The 24827-nt window shown below is 56.7% G+C and overlaps 9 protein-coding genes across 9 annotated transcripts; 7 read left to right on the forward strand and 2 right to left on the reverse strand.

Moving 5' to 3' along the window:
• Positions 1 to 1018: 1018 nt before the first annotated feature.
• Positions 1019 to 3546, forward strand: VTJ04DRAFT_2639 (uncharacterized protein; the record flags this gene model as incomplete). Its single annotated transcript, XM_069360450.1, has 2 exons — positions 1019 to 1788; positions 1848 to 3546. 2 exons carry the CDS (start codon positions 1019 to 1021, stop codon positions 3544 to 3546), a joined length of 2469 nt encoding a protein of 822 aa, XP_069221160.1.
• A 525-nt stretch (positions 3547 to 4071) lies between these two features.
• VTJ04DRAFT_2640 (uncharacterized protein) lies at positions 4072 to 4979 on the reverse strand (the record flags this gene model as incomplete). The annotated part of the gene is made up of 2 exons (XM_069360452.1): positions 4072 to 4824; positions 4926 to 4979. 2 exons carry the CDS (start codon positions 4977 to 4979, stop codon positions 4072 to 4074), a joined length of 807 nt encoding a protein of 268 aa, XP_069221161.1.
• A 1454-nt stretch (positions 4980 to 6433) lies between these two features.
• VTJ04DRAFT_2641 (uncharacterized protein) lies at positions 6434 to 8511 on the forward strand (the record flags this gene model as incomplete). The annotated part of the gene is made up of 2 exons (XM_069360453.1): positions 6434 to 6981; positions 7038 to 8511. 2 exons carry the CDS (start codon positions 6434 to 6436, stop codon positions 8509 to 8511), a joined length of 2022 nt encoding a protein of 673 aa, XP_069221162.1.
• A 1052-nt stretch (positions 8512 to 9563) lies between these two features.
• On the forward strand, positions 9564 to 10826 carry VTJ04DRAFT_2642 (uncharacterized protein; the record flags this gene model as incomplete). Its single annotated transcript, XM_069360454.1, has 3 exons — positions 9564 to 9590; positions 9672 to 9721; positions 9791 to 10826. 3 exons carry the CDS (start codon positions 9564 to 9566, stop codon positions 10824 to 10826), a joined length of 1113 nt encoding a protein of 370 aa, XP_069221163.1.
• Positions 10827 to 11733: 907 nt separating this feature from the next.
• Positions 11734 to 12901, forward strand: VTJ04DRAFT_2643 (uncharacterized protein; the record flags this gene model as incomplete). Its single annotated transcript, XM_069360455.1, has 2 exons — positions 11734 to 11829; positions 11891 to 12901. The coding sequence occupies 2 exons, from the start codon at positions 11734 to 11736 to the stop codon at positions 12899 to 12901; spliced, it is 1107 nt and encodes a 368-aa protein (XP_069221164.1).
• Positions 12902 to 14133: 1232 nt separating this feature from the next.
• On the forward strand, positions 14134 to 16549 carry VTJ04DRAFT_2644 (uncharacterized protein; the record flags this gene model as incomplete). Its single annotated transcript, XM_069360456.1, has 2 exons — positions 14134 to 16169; positions 16237 to 16549. 2 exons carry the CDS (start codon positions 14134 to 14136, stop codon positions 16547 to 16549), a joined length of 2349 nt encoding a protein of 782 aa, XP_069221165.1.
• Positions 16550 to 16577: 28 nt separating this feature from the next.
• Positions 16578 to 16912, forward strand: VTJ04DRAFT_2645 (uncharacterized protein; the record flags this gene model as incomplete). The annotated part of the gene is made up of 2 exons (XM_069360457.1): positions 16578 to 16609; positions 16654 to 16912. 2 exons carry the CDS (start codon positions 16578 to 16580, stop codon positions 16910 to 16912), a joined length of 291 nt encoding a protein of 96 aa, XP_069221166.1.
• Positions 16913 to 17220: 308 nt separating this feature from the next.
• Positions 17221 to 19689, reverse strand: VTJ04DRAFT_2646 (uncharacterized protein; the record flags this gene model as incomplete). Its single annotated transcript, XM_069360458.1, has 4 exons — positions 17221 to 18127; positions 18202 to 18597; positions 18704 to 18904; positions 19592 to 19689. The coding sequence occupies 4 exons, from the start codon at positions 19687 to 19689 to the stop codon at positions 17221 to 17223; spliced, it is 1602 nt and encodes a 533-aa protein (XP_069221167.1).
• Positions 19690 to 22285: 2596 nt separating this feature from the next.
• VTJ04DRAFT_2647 (uncharacterized protein) lies at positions 22286 to 24298 on the forward strand (the record flags this gene model as incomplete). The annotated part of the gene is made up of 2 exons (XM_069360459.1): positions 22286 to 23000; positions 23076 to 24298. The coding sequence occupies 2 exons, from the start codon at positions 22286 to 22288 to the stop codon at positions 24296 to 24298; spliced, it is 1938 nt and encodes a 645-aa protein (XP_069221168.1).
• Positions 24299 to 24827: the final 529 nt, after the last annotated feature.

The raw sequence follows: 24827 nt of genomic DNA on the forward strand, positions 1-24827 counted from the left end.
TGACAAACACACAGACACAAACACATCCACCGTTTCCACAGCCGGCTCTTCTGCAGGGTTCGGCCCTGTCAACCAACGGCCGACTCCGAATCATATCCTTGTTATTTTACTCAAACCCCAAAGAGGGTTGGATGAGGACCTGTCGCCAACAAGGAAAAAAAGAACGACAAGCAAAAGCCGTGTCTGGTCAATCAACGCTGTCAAAACCCCACACACACCTCGTGCGCCGCCAAAACGTGTCACTTGTTCGCCACTCATCGCAGCACACAACCGAACTACTTACTGTTGTCTAGCGTTGAGTTGAAACTGGATGAACATTGTCGCCAAAGGGCCGGTGTGTGACAGACATTCTTGTCTTTTTCTTCTGTTTTGTCTCATCCTGCTCGCCCGATTTGAGCCGTGAGAGTCACAGACACACAGAGAGAGAGACCCGTTCGTGGTTTCCGCCGAGTTGCGACAGAGAGGAACGACAGACAGCATATTTGTGCGACAACGCATGGCCTGACTTTGGCATCGCCCTGCAGCTTGCATCTCCACCGGGATCGGGTTGTTGGTTTTTGAAGGGTTTACTGTTCCCTGTCTCTATTCAACATTTTATTTAATTCTTCATTCTGTTTTATTTTGTTTTATTCTCTTTTTGTCCATATCTTCAACGTCTATGTCCGCATCCACGACTCTCCTAACCCCTGAGGACCCCCTATCCCGCACCACCCAGACGGCATCACCATCCTCACTCACAACAGCAACAACAACAACTGCATCATCATCACCCAGCAGACAACCCCCTAGTACTCAGCAAAATGACAACGCACCACAACTCATAATCCCCAAGCCAATCTACCCAATCTCCTCCTCCTCAACAGCAGCACCAACCAGGAGCCTCTCCCTCCGACTCACCTCTGCCTACCCCCCTTCCGGCCGGGACAGCCCCCTTTTATTCCTCCCCCCTCATCGTCGCACCGGCTCCGGGGATCTTTTGGCCTTGAGGCAAAAGAAGCGGCCGATATCCATCGCCGTCATGCCGACCACCGCAAAGACCGCAACGACAGCGTCAGTGGCAGGAGCAGCAGCAAAGCCGGCGGCGGCCCGAACATCGTTACTCCCGCCGCCTGTCACAATACCCACGTCAGCTACTAGTACAACCCCGCTGATCCCTGAACTGGACGAGGAGGCGTATGCGCGCGAGGTGCTTGGCCTCTCGGACGGGAGGACGGAGGAGGATGTGGAGCGGGAGCTGAGGGAGCGGGCCAAGGTGGCTGGGGTTGAGGTGCCTGATCTGCCGGAGGATGAGGAAGGGATGCAAGAGGGAGAAGGGGAGGGGGATGGAGGGTGGTGGTTAGGGGGTGGTACCATTAATATGGATGAGAGGAGTGGGAGTAGGAGGGGTTCTGCTTCTGGGGAGGATGAACGGTCAACTGGCGCCCCTACTGCGGATACGGGGGCGCAGACAGCGGAGCAAGCAGCAGCGGCAACAACAACTGCTGCAGGGCCAGGCCAGGACCAGACGCAGCCGCCCGAATCACCGGGCAAATTCCGCAGGAGGAGCGTTAGCTTCTCGGCGTATGATCGATACATCGCTCAGCTCGACCCGGTGGCGTTGGGGCAGTCCAAGTTCCTGCGGCAGGAAGAGAACGGGGAGAGCGAGAACAGGCCGGGGGTGACCCGGCTGACGGTGTCGGGACAGAAAAAGAATGGAGTGAAGGGGTTTACCCGGATTCTCACGGCGCGGTTGAAGAGGGGGAGGCGGAAGATGGGATCCGGGAATGCGGTTGGATCGAACGCTCCCATGTAAGTCGACGCAACACCCTTTTCCATGTCAAAGTTACCTGCTGACACTCAATCCCCAGGCCCTGCGTCTGCTGCCGCGACGAATTCCCCACCGACAGCGCCCTCCTCCTGACCCTCCCCTGCGGCCATCGCTACTGCGTCGACTGCCTCACCATCGTGATCGAGCAGTCCGCCGTCGACGAGGTCAAGTTCCCGCCGCGGTGCTGCGCGCAGCCCATCCCGGGTACCACCATCCAGCGCGTCCTCCCACGCGACCGGCAGGCCAACTTTGTCAAGACGGCCGCGCAGTTCAGCGTCCCCTGGCCAGCAAGGCTGTTTTGCCCGAACCCGAACTGCGGGGAGTTTATCCCGCCCAAACCAACCACCACCTCTGCTACCTCTCCTACTTCTCTTCCTCCTCTTAATCTCCATGGTAATACCACCACCACCCGCCCCCGCCCTCTCCCGCGCAACCACAACCCCTTCGAAACCACCTGTCCCCGCTGCCACACGCGCGCCTGCACCCTCTGCAAAGGGCCCTTCCACCGGCCCGGGGAGGACTGCCCGGAAGACCGGGACAGCGCGGCCGTCCTGCGGCTGGGCGAGCTGCGCGGGTGGCGGCGGTGCCCGCGCTGCCGGGCGCTCGTCGAACTCCGCGACGGCTGCTCGCACGTCACGTGCCGCTGCCGCGCGCAGTTTTGCTACGTCTGCGGCGCCGCGTGGGACGCGGTGGTCGGGTGTCCGAATTTGTGTGATGGCGAAGCGGAGCTGGCGAGGAGAAGGGCCGAAGCGGCGGCACGGGATGCGGAGGAGGAGAGGGGGTTGAGGGAACGGGAGAGGGAGAGAGAGAGGGAGAGGATGGAGAGAGAGGCGGCGAGGAGGAGGACGGGGAGGTGTAAGAGGTTTAGGGAGTTTAGGGGGAAGGTTGAGGAGGAAAGGAGACGGTTGGAGGAGGCGGAGCGGAGGGGGAAGGAGGGGATGAGAGAGCGGCATGCGGCGGTGAGGGAGGAGGTTAGTCAACGGTTTGGGGAGTTGTTGGAGAGGGTGAGGGAGCGACATGCCAAGACGGAGCAGCACCTGGAGGATCGGCAGGTGTTGGCCGAGATGGAGATGCGGAAGGGGATGGAGGAGAAGGAGAAGAGAGTCAAGGTGCGGCTGAAATATATGGAGGAGTATTGTCGCGGCGGGGTCACCACCACCACCACCACGACCGAACTCCCCCGTCGCATCGTCACCCCCGACGACCTCTTCCGCCTCGACCAGCAACGGCGCGAACACGCCAACCTCGCGGCCCGGCACCGGTCGCAGATCGAAGGCCTCCGCTCGCGGCAGGCGCGCAACATGGAAGCCCTGCTCGAGCGGCATGCCAAAGAGGTTGCGGAGCTGGTGGCGCAGCAGGCCACGGCGCTGGAGGACGTGGCGGAGCGGTGCGCGGACGAGGAGGAGGTGTTTGCGCGGACGTGGGCGGCGCGGAGGAGGAGGATGGCGAGGAGGTGGAGGGTGGAAGGGGAAATGGTGAGGGTGGAGATGGAGAGGAGGACGGGGTTGGCGTTTGCTAGGATGGAGGAGGTGGAGTGGGAGGAGCTAGAGGGAGAGGAGGATGACGAGGTTGACGAGGTGGAGGCGGAGTTAGGTGATGGTCAAGAGGTAAAGGAGGGAACCGATGAGGATGGGAAAGTCCCCGGAACCGAGCTGGAGGGGGTAAGGCAAGAGAGTGATTGTGGGCTGGAGGGAGATGATGTCGTCAGGGCCGCAGGCGGTGAGGCGATAACGGCGTAAGAGGGAGGGAGAATTCTGGGCTGCTTTTTGCTGGCGTTTCTCATGCTGTTTATCATGGCTCTCATCATTCCTCACGTTTTCTGCTGCACGGGGTTCATGTATCCAAAGCATGGCATGGAGGACGGACGGGGCATGATACCAAGGGTGTACCTATTTATGGTATTGGATATAGGGTAAACGGACTCGGTGTTGTTGGGATTTGGGAGAATTTGGACATGTTTACCCGGGACTGGATTTACTTACAGCAGTTTCCAAGAAATGATCGTCCCATTGGGCTCGGGTATCAATGCTGCATTCGTCTGTACATGAATCGAAAGGCCGCTGACATTCAAACTGCCTACCCGACGTTTCCGATATCCCTCGCTGACCCATAACCAAACCCGTTGATTGCCCATGAATGCGATATACACAACAATGTGGAACAGACCCCGATCATGAAACCAGCAATTACCCTACCCATAGCCCAAAACTAAGGAAAAACAGACCCAAACCAGAAGCGTCACTAGCCTGACCAACGCTGCTGCTTTAAAAGATGGAGTTGACAATATTGCTGCCAATCGTCGCGCCCGCGCCAAAGATAGCCGCATTCCCCAACTTCTTTCCAAACTTCTTGCCGTTCTCGGCGAGCTTGCTCTCCTTTTCCTCCTCAGGCACCGGCTGGCCTGGAGCCGGAGCTGGATAACCGTGTGGCGGCGCCTGGCCGTACTGAGGCTGAGCGGGGGGGTTGAGAGGATAACCTGGAATCGGCACGGGCGTCGACCCCTTCTTCTCGTTCTCGACCGGGTCCACCATCACATAGTTGCGCGGGAAGATGCCCTCCTGGCCTGTGCGCACGTTGCGGCCCAGCCACCAGTCGTCGTTCATGTACTCGTGCACTTCGATGCGATCATCGCGCTCGAAGGAGAGATCGCGCGGTTCGGCGGCGGTGTAGCGGTAGAGTGCGCGGGCGCGGGCCAGGACGGGCTTCGCTGGAGGCTCAGGAGCGGCAGGGCCGGTGCGGATGGGGAGGGTCGGCGGGGTCGCGGTGGATTGGGCGTAGGAGGGAGGGGCTGGGCTGGCACTGGCGCTATTGATGGAGGAGGCGGGGGTGTTGACGGCGGTGGTAGTGGTGGTGGATGTTGTTGACGATGTCGGGAGGGTGGTGCTGGATTTGGTGGTGGCGGTAGCGGTAGTGGCACGGCCGGCAGCGGATAGGGGCGTTTCGGCAGGGAGGAGAGCGCTGATGGAGTCAAAGGCGGCATCGCTTAGGACGCCCTTTTCGAGGAGAGCCTCGAGTTCCTAGTGTAGGAGAGGGGTGTTACACTGATGTTTCGAGGTCATGTCCCGAGTCCACCTCAGGACATGGGGAGGGGATGAGTTATTGCCAGGGGGCTGCTCACATTCTTGATCAGGCGTAGAGACCGGTTGGTTTCGATGATGGTTTGGCGGTCCATGGTTGATGCGTTTGGCTGGAATGTTTGATGTTTCGATGTTAGGTTTGTTTGGTGGAGGGGATGGATTGATGATCAAGTGGTGGCCCAAGGAACAAGACAGGGACGTGGAGACGGTGGGGAAACACGCGCTCTGTTCACGCTGGCCACCTGAGTTAGTGGCGGGAGATTGCCGGAGGCTGATCCGAGAGCGACAGTGGCGCAGTCCCCCTGTGTTTTTCTGTGTGGGGTTCCATGCCAAGCCCGCCGTGTTCCGGGAACTATGGGCCGGAATATTCCTCCCGCCCTTCACCTTCTCACACCTACCCAGGGAGTACGTACCAACGACACGCTTCTTCCACTTCAAACACTGAACATTATGCCGTCGGGGAAAATCCTGGGCGGTGGAATTTGGAATACTTACCACAAAACTGGATTTTCCTTCTCTTGTTGTAAAAATGCTGGATACCTGCTGGTTGGCTTGGAACTGTCCATTTGCAATATCAGTATCCATAGAGGCTTGATGATCCCAGGTCTTCACTCTTCACTCACCTCATCTGGCCCTGAAGATCTCAATCACGATGCTCCCCGACAACCACCGGACTGTCGATCCCATCCCCAATTGCACCCCGCAAGCCGTGGGAAGAGACCATCCCGTCCTTGCATCTCACCCCCATCTCACCCATGACCAGTGCTGCGTGAAGAAAACGGCCCCTGACTCAACAAGGAAATTTCAGCGGCCAGCCCGACATTCCCCGCCAACGCATAACGGAAAAGTCCACATGCGACGCTGTGATTTCCCTCCTGCTCCCCAGTACCACCAACAGACATGGCATCATCCCGCTCTATCACCATGCCATACTGACAATAGTGTAGGCAGAAACATGTAGAGTATAGAGCCTCTTAGTCATGACGAATCCGATGAGCCGTCTGGTAGCGACAGCCACGTCTGACGCCTCGTCGAGACTATGAGCAGACATGCAGCAAACTTGCAGCTCTTCTGCCAACCTGCCGAGGCTGCTGAGGCCATACTAGACCGATACAGTGCCATCTCACGCTGACACGCTGACGGACTCCAGCATCCTGGACCGAATCGGAGGCCCTGCCGAGCCCGTACTCGGTAGTACTACACAGTAGTACGCGTGTAGTCTCTCGCCTTGGCGACCCCTGCACCCCGTCGCATTACCATGCGACTCCTCTCACTACCGCATCGTGTCGCATCCGCCCGCGACCTCCATCCTCAATATTGGTCTATACGGCGAAAGCCCCGCGTGGTGGGCATGCCATGTGTTGAGTACCAGACTTGCAAGGGTCCCGGCCCTGGTCCGCGGGAGCTGTGGCGATGGACGAGGCGAGAGAACAGGAATAGAAGCCTACCAGCCTGGAACTCTTCAGTATAAGATGCGAGCCGCCGGCACCATGGCCTGGGCTTCATCTCTTGGTCTGACAGAGCCCTGCCTCTCGTCTCTCATAGCACCATGGTTCCCAGGCTCGGCTACTGCCTTACCGCGGCCCTCTCGCTGCTTGCCAGCGTCGATGCCATCCCCCAGGGGGGCAAAGGCAAAGGCAAGGGCAAGGGCAAGGACGACGGCCCCAGCGAGGAAGTCTACGACTACATCGTTGTCGGCAGCGGTCCCGGTGGCGCTCCCATTGCTACCAACCTAGCCAAGGCCGGCTACTCGGTCCTCGTCCTCGAGGCCGGTGACGACCAGAGTGCTGACCCGACCACCAGCATCATCTCGCTGGCTGGCCCGAGGGACACCAACAGCTGGGGCTTCTATGTCCGCCAGTATACCGATGAGAATCTGCACCTCCAGAACAACCATCTCACCTGGCGCAAGCCTGATGGCACGCTCTGGGTGGGCAGCAATGCCTCGGCTCCTGCGGGATCGACCCTCCTCGGTGTCTACTACCCACGCGGTGCCTCCCTGGGCGGTTCGTCTGTCGTGAACGCCGGCGTGGCTGTCTTGCCTCCCGCCAGTGACTGGGACTACATTGCGGACGTGACCGGCGACTCGAGCTGGAGGTAAGTATCGACACCCCCCTTGGTCTGCAGTGAGGAGCACCAGCTGACCTTCTCAGCGCCTCGGCCATCCGGACCATCTTCGAGCAGGTCGAGAAGAACCACTATCTTCCCCCTGGCACTCCTGGCCATGGCTTCAATGGCTACCTCGACATCAACAACAACGACGGCGACGTCTTCGCCCGCAGTCCAGCCACCGTTGAGGTGCTGGAAGCTATGGTAGCCGCGGTTGGCGACGACCCGGCCGACGTCATTGACCTCGTCCAACGGGATATCAACAATAACAGCCCGACCCGCGACACCACTCAGGGCCTCTTCGGCCTGCCCTTCCACGGCAACCAGACCTGGGGCCGCGCCAGCGCCCGCGACCTCATCCTCAAGACCCTCGCCGCCAAGAAGCCCAACGGCGAGCCCCTGTACAAGCTCACCGTCAAGACCAACAGCCTCGCCACTAAGGTGCTCTTCGATCAGCAGGGCCAGAAGCCGCGGGCCACGGGCGTTGAGTACGTTCAGGGCGCCTCTATCTACCGTGCCGACCCGCGTCACAACCCCTCGGCCCCGCTGCCCACTGCCCAGGTCGCCCGCGCTCGCAAGGAGGTCATCCTCTCCGGCGGCGTCTTCAACTCCCCGCAGCTCCTCCTCCTGAGTGGCATCGGCCCCGCCGACCACCTGCAATCCCTCAACATCCCCGTCCTCGTCGACCTGCCCGGCGTCGGCTCCCAGCTGCAAGACAACCCCGAGATGCCCGTCGTCGGCTTCGCGCAGTCCGGTCCCTTCGTCACCGAGCCCCTCGAGGGCGATCCGGAATGCACCTTCGGCTGGGGCCCGCCGGGCGTCCCGGACCCCTGCGTCGAGGCCTGGTTCCAGGGTTACGGTCCGTACACGCGCGCCGCCAGCAACGCCAACGCCTTCATGCTCAAGACCAACCACTCGACCAACGGCGAGACCGACATCCTCATCTTCGTGCTGACCAACTTCGCCTTCCGCGGCCACTGGCCGCTGACCGCCGAGAACGGCATGCCCGCCGACCCCCCGGGTCTCGTCGGCTTCAGCCTGGTCAAGGCCAACGTCCAGAGCAACGCCGGCACCGTCCGCCTCGCCTCCACCGACCCGCGCGACCCGCCCGAGATCGTCTTTAAGACCTTCGAGGGCACCCAGGGCGAGATCGACATCGACGCCATGGCCGACGCGGTCGCCTGGGCGCGCTCCGTGTTCGCCAACGTCGACAGCCCCGTCGGGCCCGTCGACCCCGCCGAACCCCCCTGCCCCGGCGGCGACAACGCCGCGTGCCGCGCCGGCGACAAGGACTTCATCAAGAAGCAGGTGTTTGGCCACCACGCCACGAGCACGTGCGCCATCGGCGCGGATAACGATCCGCTGGCCGTGCTGGATAGCAAGTTCCGCGTCAGGGGTGTGGATGGGTTGCGCGTGGTGGACGGCAGCGCGTTCCCTCGCACGCCGGGCACGTTCCCCATCGTGGCGACCTTCTTGCTCAGTGAGAAGGCCTCGTTGGATGTGTTGGCGGATGCTTGAGTGAGATAATGGGTGGTGGGTTTGAGTTCTGGCGTTTTGGGTTTTCTTGAGTGTTAGTACTGGTTCTTATCAGAAATGAAATACTATTTTTGCGAGACTTGTGCTCTGAGTATTGCGAATGCTGATGACTGTCTTGTGCCGTTATGTCCTGACTATCCCGTGAATGGTCGTACGTAGCAATGATGATAATTAGATGTGACATACATCGTTATATCACCGGACCTGCGCTAAGGAGAAGAAGATAAAAAAAATAATACTGGAAAAAAAGGTAAGAAGAAAGAAAGAAAGAAGGAAAAGGAAAAGTCAAAGAAAAGAGAAAAAGTAGGCAGGTGATTACTCCTCCGCCTTGACCTTGACCCTGACCTTGACCTTACAGCCCTCTTATGTTGTTACTGACTGGCTATCCAACGTCACCTCCGATCGGCCTCCAGGCGTCTATTTTCGACAATATTTCATCTGAAAGCGAAGAAAACACTTCGATTTGAGAGGAACAGGAAAGAAAGCAGGAAGGAGTCTGAAAGAACGATAATCCGTGCGGGAAAACTCTATGAACCCGAGTTATGAACAAGTGTGAAGGACTTTTCTCCTCAAAGCCACTTTCCTTTTAACCTTTTCAACAGTTCTGGAACTTTATCTTCCTCGGGAATCTGGGGGTTTGGTTCGGGCGCAACCACTTTCTTCAACACCAGCCTTCCAGGCTCTTTTCCACTCTCCTCCTCTCTCAACTACAACCTTCTCTTCTGCTACATCTTCCTGTCGACTCCAACTTTTCCCTCAGCCGCAACTTTTCTCTTCACCACTGTCTTCCCCTCAACAACAAACTTTCTCACTTTCCATTCCATTCCAACCTTCTGACCGACTAACCCTCTTGGTCGGTCAGAAGTAAACCATCGACTCATTTCCAGCCCATGAACAACGGAGTTCACTTTCCACTTCTTCGTTTCTTCCAACCGCCGTTATCTCTCCTCTGAGCATCCTCCTCGCCGATCGGTGAGGACGCCCGACCGATTCCGAGTTCTCATTTCTGCGTTACTGTTACACCTCATCCAACAATGGAAACTCGGGACTTCGACTATGAGGTATGAAGCAACACCGATCTGTGGAACTCAGAAACCTCATTGAACCATCCAAGATTTTTAATGCTAACGGTCACATATTAGTCACTGTCTTCTCTTTCCAGCTATTGTGGTTCCAGTGACAACGAAATCTTGTCAGTCTTACTCACGCTTAAAGCACATACCCCTCTTCTGCATTCTTCCAGCTGACAACTCCCCGGCAGAGACTCTGATCTTGCAAGCGCCATCACTGTCGACTCTCAAGATGAAAACAGCAGTCCTGAGACCTCCAGTGGTTGTGACCATGAAAGCGGCATCACCTTTGACTCCCAAGATGGGCCCAGAGGGGTCAAGAGACGGCGTCTTGACGACAGCGTGATTGGCCAACCCGGCCGTAACAGAGAGAGCAGCAACCCCTCTACGACCGACACTAGCGATGGCGAGGAAGCCCAGCATGACCCAGACTCTCCATTCATCTCCGGTTGGTTCCGAAACCTGGACAAAGGACAGACTACCATCACCGTTACCATTCCAGACAACATGATCCCGGAGGATTTCCACGGCATCCAGACCACCAGGACGAAACCGCATATCTTCTGGCAACCCCCACAACCTGGATCGGGCGAAATCGTCTTCAAGATCGGCAAGCGCTGGGACCCAACACCACTTGAGATCGATCTATTGGAAGAGCTCGTGGCTCAGGGTCAGGGATACTCATGCTGGCCTTTGCGGAAACTTCGCGACGCCGCGAAAGATTGGCTGAAGAACGTGCGAACTCGGAGCCAGATGATGAACCCTGTCCGCTCCACTACCAAACATGCAGCAAACAATATCATCTGGTATTGTTTTCCTGTCATTGTGGCCTACGTCCTCGCCTGTAAGGGCCCTCGTGCCAGGGAGCATGGTCTTGCTGGTGAAGCTGGAAAGGGGAAGGTCACAATCCACATGATTGCGCAGTGCCTTAGCTGGCTGAGCGACTCTTTGTTCTCCGAAGACTTCCTCCTCGAGCAAGCAACCAAAGAATTGGCTGGAAATTCTCGGAACATGGCGGAGTATCTCAAGAGTTGGTACGAGCGGTGCCATGGCTTGAAGGAGATGCCTCGCTTCATGCGACATCTATTTTGCAGAGATCAAGGAGCTCGGGCTGAGCTGGAGGAGATGTGGGAGGAGCGGATCGGGCATTACTCGGAGGTCTGTCTTGGGGACTACTTGGTTGAGCCTACTGACGACCCCAAGTATCGTCTGATGAGATGTGACTAAGCACAAGACGCGGAAGAGCAAAGCAACGCTCAAATTATGGCGAATTGCTGGCCAGGACTTGAGCTGATGATATAGGAGCAAGGATGGATGGACAATTAGCCATGGTACTGGAGAGGTCGGGACTCAGAGTCCTACTTCCAGAGGACTTCTTCAGCGGCTCCGCGCGGAAGACATGGTCGCCGGGATTTGGGGTTGAGATGGGGGCGGGATTTCCAGGAAGATGATCAAAATGCAGTCGTAGTTCACAGGGAATCGGAGAATTCAAGAGACAACAAGGTCCATGTTGCCCACTAGGTCCTCACAGAAGAGTCATATCACTGCTCGATGCCACTCAGCGAGTGCCACTGTCCCTCGAGAAACTCTCCACCTCAGCACAAACGAGGGCATCTCTGTTCATGGTAGGTTTACTTGACATGACATATCAGGTTTGTTAAGTCTATATATACTGGGTCGTTCCATGAGGTGAGGTCTTCTGTTTGAACATTACTGCCAACCAACATGTTGAATCAAGGAAATACAACTCTCTCTGAATGCAAAGTCTACTAGATGGCGACAATTATAAGCATCAAGGAAAGAAGAAAAGAAGAAAAGAAAGAAAAAAAAAAAAAACTAAAAGTTAGAAAGGTGCAAAGGTTACTGGGAATCTCAAAGCTCTTCACTCCTCCCAAAAGAACCTTCCCCTCGAGGAACCTTCCAGGTTTTTTTTTTTTTTTTCCTCCAAGCATAACAATCCCTTCTTCAACCACGCGCATCTTCAGGTCGACTGAACTCGCTGGTCGGTTAGAAACCAGCAACCTCGAGCGCCCATCCACACCAACCCGGGCAGTCACCGAAGTCGTTTCGTGTGCTCATTTCTTCCGATCTGTTGTTCTCTCCTCTTGACCTGATCTTGTCCATCCCATACAAAATGGCCAAGATCATCCCGAACCCTTACTACTGTCGTCGTCCCAGAGACGCATCGACAGAGACCCAAGCCATACCGACACACCAATCGAACTCTACGGTAAGGCGGAGAACACTCCAACCTCAAAAAGGTAATTGTCGATGCTAACCAAGAAGCCTAGACGTCGAGAGCGACTGATCGTCCCGGGCAGCCTGTTCCTGATAGCTGCGGAATGCCACCCCCGTTCAGCCCATCGTCAGGAGCTCGTTCGGCGTTTGTGATTCCTGAAGGAGATATTGAGGAACGGAAGAAATCGATGCAACAGCGCCCGGAGCTTGCGCTGAAATGGCGTCAGGGAGGAGAACCGAGGCATGAGAACAACCAGCAAAACGTCCAGAACAGCGAGAATGGAACTTCCGCCATCACTGGCTCCGAAGACGGCCCTAGCGAGGCCAAAAAGAGACGACTTAATGACCACCAACCTTCCAAAGAAACTCTTTCTGGCGTCAACAACCACAACACGGAGACGACCCAGACCTTGACAGCTCCGGTCATTTCCTCCTGGCACCAAGACACGGGTAGAAACCAAATCACCCTCACCATCACTCTACCCAACAAGAACGAGTGGAAACTCTCCGGCAATACTCTCATGGTCCCCGACGTGATTCGAGGATCTGTCGGAAGCGTCGGCAAGTTGGGCATCAATATCAGAATGACCAAACGTTGGAATCCCACGCCGTTTGAGATCTCTCTGATGGAGGAGTTACTGGACGATTCCTGGGATTCAAAAGCTCTGAAGGAGCTGTGCAGACATATTCGAGACTTGCTCGAGCCTGTTGCGGAGAAGGAACGGATAGATCGGGTGATGGCATGGACTAAAAGGGCATTGCGAGATATCATCAGCTACTACGTCCCGATAAATCTGGCTTACCTTTTAGCCCGAAAAGGCCTGCAATATCAGCTGAACTGGTTGGCCGGGAAGGCGGGCAAAGAGAAGGTAACCATCGCGTTGGTCGGGGAGTGCTTCAACTTCCTAACAATGGTTGCGTTATGGCGATTAAGGGGACAGGATGGGAATCAGGGCGAAAAGCTGGGCGCGAAGCTCGAAGGCTGGGGCAGGAATGAGTGGACTTGGACATGGAACGTCTACTCGTGGTACCGAACCTGGTTGCTGTTGAGGACATCACGATGAAACCGAGGGGATGAGGAGGGAGATGGGAACAATGGCTCATTCACCCAAGCTTCCGTTCCGTCTTTGATGCTGCGTATTTCGGCCTCTCCCCGTCAAATCCATTGCCGTTGCCAACATATCCATGAACAACGTCCTCGTACAATCTGCCTCGCCATTCCCGGGAGGCTTTGAGGCTCATTCCCGTGATCCGTAGACATGGATCCAACGGAGTTTTGTGATGGATCTCTTGCGTCATTCCGCATCCTTGATTCTCTCTGTTGCGGCAGTTGTGATGTCAAGTGATTGTGTTGTGCTGTGGATTCAACGGCCAAGAGGCTGGGCCGCAAGGGTGCACAAGTGGAAAGTGGAGACTGGCCTCGGTGGTCCGGGGCAGGTGGGGCCAGTTGGCCGGAGGCAACCAACAACCCGACGCGACTGGAAACGGCAGGCGGAGATGTGGGGTCCTGTCCATCCAGCTCCCGTCAGGTCCTGGCAAGTGAGGCTGGGCTGAGGATTCTTCCGGGATTCCCAGGGTTCCAGGTGCCATCTTCACCGTCTCCCTGCTCACCTCAGAGCGCCATCTGCCAGCAGCCACGCAGCGGTTGTGCGGTGATGGCCGCCAGTTCCATCCAATCCTCTGCCGTCCCCCCATCGCTGCGTTGGCAGTTAGGTAGTTGGACCTTCGGCCTTTGCCTTTGCGGTGCCCTGCTTGCTGTCAACCACTTCATCAGCGACCTAATTCTATGCACCGTAGGCCTCCAGCCCCCTCCCGTTGTGCTGCCCAGCGCCGTTTCTCGCCTGATCCTGTTTGTTCTCTGCAATTGACGGTCTTTTCCTCCAACAACTCTCCAACCTCCAACCTTTCCCCCAGCCCATCGCCGACAATGGATTCCTCGTCTGCCGCTCCTCAGTAAACTCTCTCCCACGCATTGGCCGGACCACTGGTGCGCTGCTCGCTGCTGTCGCCGAGCCGTTATCTGGTTCAATTCTCACTGTTTCATTTCATTTTTCTCTGCTGGCGAGCAATTCGCAAATTTCCCTCTCCGAAGCCGTTGCCCAAAAGAACCAAAAAGTAGCTCGGCGTGGCACAGCCTCGGACCCCATCCACAGACCCCCCGGCACCTTCGTGGCTGGGCACGCTCACCCGGTCCCCATCTTCCAACCTTCAACCGTCAACATCATCCGCCTCCCGGAGACACCGCGTCTGCCATCCGGTCTGCCTGCATCGCGACCTCCGGGTCAGCGCGAACCTCATGACGCACCAACACCGCTCCGCCGTCCCGGCCCCGGCTGCGGTCGGGAGGCCGCTCGCCGCGAGGTCCACGCTCGTACCCCGATCCACTCAACTCTCGTCCGGCGGCATCGCTGGGGCTGTGGTCGGCTCTGTCATCGGCGCCCTCCTGATTGCTTTCTGTGCCTACCCTTTCATCGTCCGTGCATTGCGCCGTCGACGCGAACGCCATGCCGGTGATGATCTGGCAGAGATGGGTCAGGCCCCCGGAGGCCCCATCACCGCCGCCGTCTCTCAAGATCCTGACCGCACCTCGTACAAAGGCAGCTCGGGCTCCGCACCCGATATGTCCACCACCACTCAGGATAGTCCCCAGCCCCAGACAACGACAACGACAACGTCCCAGGGACAGAAGCAGTCATCGACCGTTCCCGACGGCGTCACCGTTCAACAGGGCTTGCCGTCACCTGCCTCATCGCCTTCGCCTACCTCCCCTACCTCACCTGCCGCTCACCCAGCATCACCGGCTCCGGGAGCCGACTCACCAAAGGACGCCTCTCCGCCCGCCCGCTCGCCGACTGAACAGTCACAGCAGTCGCATCGTGCTTCCAAGGACCGCGAAAGCAGCCGCGAGCGTAGCGTCAGCGATTCGACCAGATCCCCCAGTCGCCAGCTGACCGGGTTTGGTTCGGGTGGCATCACCGAAGAGCCCGAGTCCTTCGACAACTCAACCCCCGCTCAAGAACCGACTGCTCCCAAGAAGGGCTCCATCCGTAGCTTCTTCAGTCGCCGCCGCTCGTCGCGCCGTGAGAGCAGGCGATCTACTCTCGTCGACCCTCCCGGCACCAGCACCCGCTCCCCGACACTTCTCACCGACGACTTCATCCCGCAACCTATCCAGCCTGTGCAGCCCGTTCAAGTCACCCCGAGTTTCCAGGTCGACACAGAAGTTCGTGGCTTGGCTTGGGATTACTACAACGACCCGACTCTGGACCTTGTCATCAACGACCCATCCTTTTCCCAGCCTGCCGTCCTTCCTCCAGACCATCCGCTCGCCTCTGGTCCCGTCGACCCTTCGTTCCCTCAGGCTCAGGCAGCCGCTCCAGGATTCGGACTTCCCCAGCCCATAACGAGCAAGCCGATCGCAGCAGAACCCGGCACCGACGCGAACATCCTTCCGGTGGATTTCAGCCGCCAGAGCACCCTCCTCCAGCAGCAGCCGTCGTTCCCCGGATCTCTCCAGCGGACCGACACCTTTCCACTGCCCGAGATCGTGTCCGACATATCTAGCCCTCCGCTCACTTACGACACGGGGCCCAGCGCCCATCCGATGCATCTGATGCCGCCCACCACATTGAGCGAGAACGCTTGGTATTTGGAGCACGGAATGCCCAGCATGCAAAACTCGCCTCCGCCTCCTGTTCCGGAGCCGGTCTCCTCAATGTCTATGCCGCAGAACAGCACCCCCGCCCCTGTGCACCTACAAACCGGCGATGTGACCAAGATTTCGACCCCGCCTTCATGCCCTCCTAACCAGACCCCGTACCAGTCGCCGCCGCCATCAGCCCTGGAGCCTGGGTCCGACCTCTACGAGGAGACGGTCAAGTTCTACGAGGACCAACTCAATCCTGTCGAGTATTCTACGCCTCCACCTTCCAACGGGCCATCCGTCAACAACACCCCAGAAACAAGGTTATTGCACTACCCGGGATCACCGTCTCCAGCGGGCGAGCCGGAGCCCACCATGCAGAGTCATATGGGCATGCCCCTGCCTCAAGTATCTGTGGGCCTGTCTCCGGCGTCAGGTTTCACCATGGTGCACCCACAGCCAAGTCATGGTGTGGCGACATTACCGTCCCCTTCCCAAACAACCGCTGGCCCTTCAACCTCACCAAACCTCTCTGCGCCGTTGCCGTCGCCTGGCCTGTCGCCAACCCCATCTCGGGGTCGGTCTCCTGATCCGTCCCCGGGAAGGTCGCCAGGGAGGTCCCCCGCTCCTCCAGGAGGCTACGTGTGCGAGGTGTGCGGTGCCGTCAAGAAGTCGTATCACCAGTTCAAGTAAGTGATGAAACCCTTGCCCTTGCCACTACTCGACTCAATGAATGCTAACACATCCCCTCCGTAGCCACCACAAGCGGTACCACGAACGGCCGTGGCAGTGCCAGCAATGCGATCGGAGCTTCGGCACCATTACGCATTTGAAGCGGCACATCAACGACAAGCACGAAAAGACGCGCAAGTTCTACTGCACTCAGCCCGGCTGCGAGTACTCGCGCCTGGGTACAAAGAGCTTCCCAAGAAAGGATAACTGGAAGCGGCACATGCTCAAGAAGCACGCCATCGATCCCCAGAACGACACCGACGAGGATTATCTGGGTGACGACTCGATGATGGATCTCGTGGATGCCAGGATACAGCATGTGCCCCAGCAATCTTGAGCGTCTGTGACGGGGATGGAGAACGTGTATGAGAAGAAGAGGAACCGCCGGAACGGTGATGTATTCTTTTGTTTCTTGTTTTGAAGTTACGACACAACACACAGCACTCCCACCACTCGTTTGTTAGGGAGGAGGGCATTTTCTTTGGGAACGGCAGAGACCGTCAAATGGGTTATATTTAGATGGCTGGCCGCCAGGGACTTTTTTGTTTCTTGTTTCTTTTTATTGTGCCTGGCTGGCGTAGGCACGGACGGGACGAATTGGTACGATTATGACAGTACAAACAGTTCCGATGGATATATCAGGCTTTGGGAGAACAAGCAAGCAGGCGCTAGGAAAAGATCTGCGAAAGGGTTTTCTTGAACGGCGCATTGCTCCTTTTCTTGTCGGTATTATAGTATTTTCGGATTTATTATGGTGATGTAGCTATGCCTTTTTGTTCATATTAATACTCCTTGCTTGAGGCGCCTGAGTGGGCAAATGGAAACGCCTGTCAACTTTTGCTGTTCGGGTCTGTATGGGCAGACTTTCTGGGGTCAGGCAGGTTATCTACGAATATATCTGATTGAAACCAAGGTATCACGAGCATGACTGCCCATGGTCAAGCCAACCTTTCAATATGCATGTCTATGTCTAACTCAGCACTCTCCTCCTACTCCTCATGTCCCAATCTATCTCGCCAACGACCGTACACTACTGACACTGCACAGCTCGACGTCATCCCGACTGCCCGCTGCCCTCCCCGCGAGCCCCTTATGCTGCATCATGACCTGCACGACATGCCCGGGCCTCCGTCGATACGTCCCCAGGCTCAACATCAGAGCCACCCCCGCCACCGCCAACAGGAGAAGCACCTGCTCTCCAAACGCGTCAAGATATACCTGTGTCACATGCCTTCTCAACCCTTCCGGCAACTCACCCCCTCTCGCTGCTGTCAACTGCCGGAGCTCATCGCTCACTGTACCTCCCGCTCCAACTCCAGTCCCTTCTTCTCCTCCGCTGCTATTAATACCCAGCAGAATCTCCATAATCATGGGTCCATACCCAGCAAACTCGGCCTTCAACCTCTCCCCGGCCAAGATGGTACACGCCGCGAGCCCAATCGCCCCTCCCAGCACTCTCGCCTGCGCCACGGCTCCCTGTGCAGCAGCCAACTCGTCGCTTTGCGCCTCGACCGCGGCGATCATGGTGCACGCCGCGAACGACAGCCCCACGCCGAGTCCATAGACGGCCGTAAACCCCAGCAAGGATGGCAAGTCCAGAAGATCCTTGGGGTTTGGACCGTCCGGTGTCCATGGCTGGTATGATGATGAAGAGTAGAAGCCGGGTTTGAACCCGAACCCGTACACCAACGCCAGCCCGGCCACCTGCAACGTGCTGCCTGCACAGAGAGTTTGGCAGGTCAGGTTGGAGCGTTTGGAGAGGGCGCCGCCGAGGAAGGAGCCCAGAGCGCATCCGCCGAGCATGGGCAGGAGGTGGACGCCGGCTTGCAGGGCGGAGTCACCGCGAGCGATTTGGAGGCATTCGGGGAGCTTGATAAGGAGGGCGATGTAGATAAAGCCGGCGAGAAGGGTGACTCTGTTTTGTTTTTGTATCCGGTTATTCAAGTGGTGAACTTATGGAGAGGTGGGGAGGTGCTGGTGATGACTTACACGAGACAAGACATGTACACCCTATCCTTGGCCAACTTGACGGGAAACACGGGTTGCTGCTGCTGTATCATAACCCCTCCCGGCGTCGGCGACGAGCGGCTGAAGAGGTACCACTCCCACAGGACGAGCAGGATCCAGCAGGCGCCAGCCGCGGAGAGAGACGCGATAACGGCAGGGCTCGACCAGGCCCAGACCAGCGAACCGGCCTGCTGCATGGCTAGGACGAGAAGGATGGATCCCGCTGCCAGCAGTAGGTTGCCGAGTAGGTCGATACGGGCCATTGGGTGGGCTGCTGCGCCTGTGCTCGGGTTGTAGCTTTGGGGATCGTGGTGGTAGCGCCTATCGGATGACCAGAAGGTATAGATGCCTAGGACTGCGAGGATGCCGAATGGGACGCTTGGTGATGTTGGAAGAGGTGTCAGTTGATAGGGAAGATCACGTCGCCCACAGTATGGGGATGGATGTTATTGAGAAAGGGGGGGGTACATGACAGGAAACGCACTTGAACCAAAAGATGCCCCTCCAGTTCCATTCCGCAATGGCGCCTCCGAGCAGCGGACCCAGGACAAACGAGACAGATAGGGTGATGCCGACCAGCGCGCCCACCACCTCGGGCCGGCTGGGGCCTTGCTCAACGAGGCACACCTGTGCGAGGCTGTAGAGCCCGGAGCCGCCGATGCCTTGGACGGCGCGGCCGGCGATGCTGGGTCCGAGGAAGACAGGCGAAGGGTGTCAGTGAATGTACTGTTGCAGAGTTGTGTGTCGAGTTGAGCTGGGGGGGAAGGATAAGAAAACGTACAGTTCCCCCATCCTCCTCGCCGTGCCGCACCATACGGAGCCGAGTGTAAACAGCAGCCATGCTGTGGCGACAATGTTTCGTCGGCCGTAGACGTCGCTTAGCCTTGAGAAGCCGACTGCGAAGCCTGGAGATCAATGTATCATCATCAGCTAGTGGATCCTATTTGTGTCCAGATTTTGTCACCGATATGTGTGTAGCTCCAACACTGAAAGCAACCTGATGAGAAAATGGATATACAGATGGCAAAGCCTCACTCATATACGTAAGCAAGTAGCCCAACACTGCCCAAGGGGCGTCGCGCGACTCCTCCTGGAACTCATTGCAAACCGAGACAAGAGCCGTCGACACGATGGATGTGTCGAGGCACGCAAACATGAGACCGGAGCAGAGTCTAGTTCGGAACGCAAGTCATCATCAGTCAGTATCAACGAGGTTTATACTTTGTGGATGAACGGTTAAGGGGGAAAGGAAGTTTACATGATTGTCAAAACGACCTGTCTCATGGACCTGCCGATGCTAGACGGCCGTCGAGGCTCATGATGTTGTGGTGGTTGATCTTGCTCTTCCTGCACCCCCATCGTCTCTCCGTACCAGTTGTCGCTGTGGCCCCCTCCTCCAGACCTGCTGGCCCGGGACTCGTCGTCGCTGGCCATCTCGGAGAGAGATGGGTTGGAGTAGGAGAGCGTCATCGTTGGTGATATCCCTCTCTGGCCGTTGGAGCTTCGGCACCAGACCAGACTGACTGTGTGAAGATGCTTGATGTCCACTGCCAAGTACCATACAGATCAGTCACTGACGTGTTTGTGGAGGACGTGAAGTTACCCTTCTTGTAACCTGGTATCTTGTCTGTGTTAACTTCTGGGAGGAACAGGAGACTGAAAGGGAACAGGGGGGGCTTGACGGGCGATGGCTGCCTGCCTGTCTGGGTCTTTCGGCCACCCCTGGAAATCCGGTCTTACTCGTCAGGGCAATGTTGATAATGATGTTTGTTTTCCTCTCCCTCCAAAACGCGGGCAACGGTGCAAGGACCGCGCTGTCATCGAGGACTCGGGTTACATTTATCTGCGTGCTCCCCTCTTCTATTATTGTGGCTCTGCTCTGCTCCGCCCATGGGCCAGACTCGTTCAAAAGATGAGGGAGGAGAAAGAAACATTGTCTTCAAACCTCCACCGGTGCGGCAATCATCTGAGACATGTTCTCGGCTCTTGGTGAGCTCGGCCGCCCGGTAGGCAGCTTGTTGATGCTTGGCTCGACTGGAGGGACTGGGACCTCAACATCCTGCCTGATAGATAGAGACGGATAGAGGAGAAAAGAAAAGAAACAGAGACGGGATCTAACGTCATCTCGGTTGGTTGCGTGTGTCTCTCATCGCCATCCATTTTTGGGCTTCCCATAACCCCCATCTGCAGGTGTCCAGATTTCAAGTCGCACGTCGCGGCACCACGGCCGATGACGGGACTGATGTGCCACGGACGTGGGACAAGTGTAACTCGGGCGTGTTTTGGGGACGGAAGGTGGTAGGTGATCACTCGATGAGGACAAGAAACGGTTCCTGGAGATAATCAGGGGGTGGGCTGGGTCAACCTTCCTGGGGTCCGAACGACTCTGGTCCGATGCGGCTGCAACCCTTCTCTAAGGAGTCAAGCCAAACCTCACAACTACAGTCCAAGATACTGGGCAAGGCAGTCTGTCTCTCTGCCTCACATCACAGGACTGGTCTTATCACCTATCCAGATCCATCATCTCCTGACAAGATCCAAGCCAAGTAATAACACCACATCCGCCTCTAGATTTCACTGCGTGCAAAGTCAAGAGAGGAACATGATGAGAAACAAGAAACAACACCGGCATCCCTCTATCTCTGACACAAAACTGAGGAACCGCTAACTTACTTACATACGTAGGTACACACACAATGCGGCTGTCCGGTTGTTCAACCTCACACAAGGTGCCACAAGAGTTGATCCACGGTCGGGTAACGGCTTGTTGAGCTTGTGTAGCTGTTTGCTGTCCGGAGGGGTTTCCGGGCCGTTTCTCTCTTTCTTTTGTCCTGGCCCGCCATACTGCGTGATTCTTTTTTTCACCCTCCCTCCTCAAGTTGGCCAGATCGGGGACAGCGGCAGGATCGGGCATGCCGTGTCATGTTGCCGTCTGGGAATCGCGGTTGCAAAGCGTTGGATCTGGACTCGAGGCATCCATTTCCCACGTCATGAAAGTCAGGTGTTCATTGCCCTGGGGTCGCCCAACCCCTCTTCATCCTGATATTGCTTACCTATGCGTCGACTATGGGGGATATGTACTGCTCTGGTCAAATTTACTGCTTCCCGGTTCCTTGGAAGTACAGCCGCTTGGTATTTCGCGCTCCTGGGAACACCATGAGGTGAGGTAAGCCAGCGGCGTAAGGTTGCCCCGGACGGATACAGACGGGATCATTTGCTATGTGCTACGTTGGGTCCTGTGATGGTCTGTGACAGATCCGTTCAACATGGTGAGTTGTAAGAGGGTTCAACAGCGAGGATGACTAGGTAAGTACTAAGTGTCGAGCTTGGGTTTGGAACAGTGAGTTCGGTTGCGGAGAAAAAGGTCAAAAACGTAGCTCATGTGTATTGAGGACATGGTGACAGAAGAGCCACTGGTTTCCTTGCTTCTTGTGATGACAACCGAGGAGCAGAGTGCTGACTGAGTATTCCTTTGAGTCTTTATGTAACAGCTTGACTCCGAGAGATCACATTCGTACGTACGAACCTGCGACGGCACCAACACCGGTGAGTTACTTCTTCCAAAGAACCCAACTAATTGTTTGACTTGTCCTTGGGACAAGTCTCACCGGCACCGAGATTCCATGTTGTCCACTCCATGTGGCCATTCTTCTTCCGGAAATTGCAACATATGTCTGCTGACCAGGCCTTCAGGAGCCATTGACTCGAGAGTTACGATGATGCTTCTCTCTATGTCCCGTCGTTGCGTCCCAGACTGCCATCTCATAGAACACACCAGGGAAAGAACTACAGTACCACGGCGAACACATCCTGGTCAAACTCCGAGGGCTTCTTTCTCATCCTGTTTGCGTAAGACGAAGGGCCTGGCGCCTTCCATTGTGAGGCACTCGAGTCAATCTCTCCTTCAGCATGAGGGACGCGACAGCTTGCCTCATCTTTCCCCGAATCCTTCACACCGACTCTCCACAAGAATGCCTTGTCGCCTTCCTCCTCTTCCTCCGCCCAGCCAACCAAGAGAGTCTCACACATTTGCTGTCGTCGAACTTCCCAATGACCCTTCGCCGCCATGGCGACGCCGCTTATCCCTCGATCTCTGACAACAGTGCATCGGACGGGGACGGTGACAGTGACGAGCACCGTCATCGTGCCCAGCCCTTCATCCGTTGAGAACAGTCAGGATTCTCTGTCCATGACAACATGGCCAACCCACAGAGATCTGGCCGCCATTTGCGCCGGAATTGCCGTCGTCGCGCTGATGCTGGGCGTCATTGCCACTCTCCTCTTCTCGCGAAAAAGAGACCCGGAGGAGGAGGAGAGGGACCAGGAGAAAGGACAAGGATCAGCTAATGGTATTTGGGCAGCCGACGATACCACTGATCCCCCATCGCAGGAAGCCTTGATCTTCAAAATCGAAGAACTCGGCCACAAGATCCGCCAACATGTCGAAGACACCTATCCACTTCCAGGAGAGTCGTTCCCAGGAGAGGAGAAACGTGAAGGGAGTGACGGCCAGGAAAGGCACCCGGAACATTTCAGAGCCAGCGAGAGCCTCATACGGGCGATCGCGGCACTGCCGTTTCTTAAACACGATGCCCAGACCGTGGCTCACATGTGTACGTCGCCATCCACCAGGCATTGGGCGCTCCGTTATCTGCTCGCCGCAGCTCTCTTCTCGGCCATCGACTTTGGCAATTTCTCTGAATTTGCCTTGGTCCCGCCCTTTGTGCTGCAACTCTGGAGAATGATCCCATCCGCTAACGGATTCCGGGCGAGGACGGAGGGTAAGTACATACCTAACGAAAGGCTGCTGGATTCACTCTGTGTTACACAGGGACTAACGAAACTAACCATACCAGCCCTTTGGAAGTGGCAGAGACTCTCTGTGTCCCTCTTGGATCCCAAGTTCCCCAGCCCGCCTACATCAGACCGGATGCTAGAAGACCCTCTTGGCGAGGGGGCCTTGGAAGGACCATCGGACAAGAAGGGAAAACAAGACGAGAAACGACCTTTCCCATCTCCAGTCCGAGCGACAGCAAAGGCACAAGCATCGTCATCCTCACCGGCCCCGACGATCCGACCCAGGTCAACCAGTCCAATCCTCAAACCGACCACCACCACATTCCATAACCTTCTCTTTGCCGTCCTCAGCCATTTTGAGCACCCGGTAAATAGCCCGGAGCCAATAATTCCGCGGCCTGGCAATGTACACGAGAGAGAAGGCGACAACAACGACAGAACAGACAATCCGACAACGACAGAAGCCACGACAAGTAGCGGCAAAAACCCTGACTCCAACAGAAACGACGCCATCACCCTTTCCTCCCTCCTCGAGGAAACCACCATCCTAGGCCACCTCCTGGTCACCCACCCTGTTCGCTTCTCCTTCACCTGGGACAGCCTCCTTGGTAACCATCCCCTCACATGGAACATAGAAGAATATCAGGCCTACCGCCTCTCCTTAGCCCAGCAAGAGCAGCGAGAGGAGGCAGGTCAGGGACCTAACCAACCCGAGGAACAAGAAGCAGAGCCGAAGCCGCGGCCGGGTAGCGAGAATGACAGGCCAAAGGGGACGAAGCTGATCCAGGCTTGGTTCTGGCAGAGGTTTGGGGGAAGGTCGGCGGATGGCGAGAGTGCTGTTGAACGGGTTGGCCGTTCAAGGGGGAGTTGGCCGGGCAGGGGCCGGAGGAGGAAATTAGGGAAGGAAGCGGATAGGGAGGCGGAAGAGGGGAGAAAGAGGGATGAACAGCTGCTCGGTCCGAGTTTTCGGCCACCGCAAGCGGATGAGGAGCGGGCTAACACCGGTGGGAATGATGATGGTGGCGGTAATCCTGGTGTTGGGCGTAGTGCTGGCCGAAACGTCGGCGGCGAGGAGGCGGAAGCGAGCAGTGGCCGGAAAGGAAAAGAGACAGCTCAGGGAGACATCAGGGAGGATCGATATCACGCTGTCGAGCTGGCCTTGCTCCCTGGGCTGTTGCAAGTTGGGGATGTGGAGGGGAGGATGTTGGCAGAGCCAGTGGTGGTTTCAAGGGGCGCGAGGGTGAGGGTATTGTTTGAGATTCTGACGTCCCACTCGGGTTAATGGAGTCATGGGAATGGGCGGTCATGGTTATGGGAAGCTGGTGAGACTAAGGTGAGGAGACAAAAAGCATTCTAGTATTGCGGTTGACAAAGATATGCGGGTACGTCGACTTCATTCAGCATCATGAGTTCAGAGAGGGATAGGGAGATGGCAAATTGAGATAGATAGGACTAGATACTTCATTCAAATAACTACAGCAAACGACAAAATACACAAATGGTAACAGTATTGATAGGTACATCCTCCAGCCAGGGCCGACATCTGCATAATTAAGCGCCAGCTGCCAGCAAGTACAGAAAGACACCCAAGTCAGTCGGCCACCCGTACAAGACAGGGTATCTGATCCAATTCACACACAAAATATCAAACAAAACACAAAGACTCGAGAAAGAGAACATCCATCGCCCTCCCATATACGCCCCCACTCATTAGTTTCGCTGCTCGCTGATCAGTCGCCTAAAACGGACTTCTCCTCATCACCCTACTCCATAAATCCCCCGAGAATCAAGCCAGCCACCACACCAACAAC

This window comes from Mycothermus thermophilus (assembly GCF_041956435.1).
Source record: "Mycothermus thermophilus strain CBS 625.91 unplaced genomic scaffold VTJ04scaffold_2, whole genome shotgun sequence".
NCBI lineage: Eukaryota > Fungi > Ascomycota > Sordariomycetes > Sordariales > Chaetomiaceae > Mycothermus > Mycothermus thermophilus.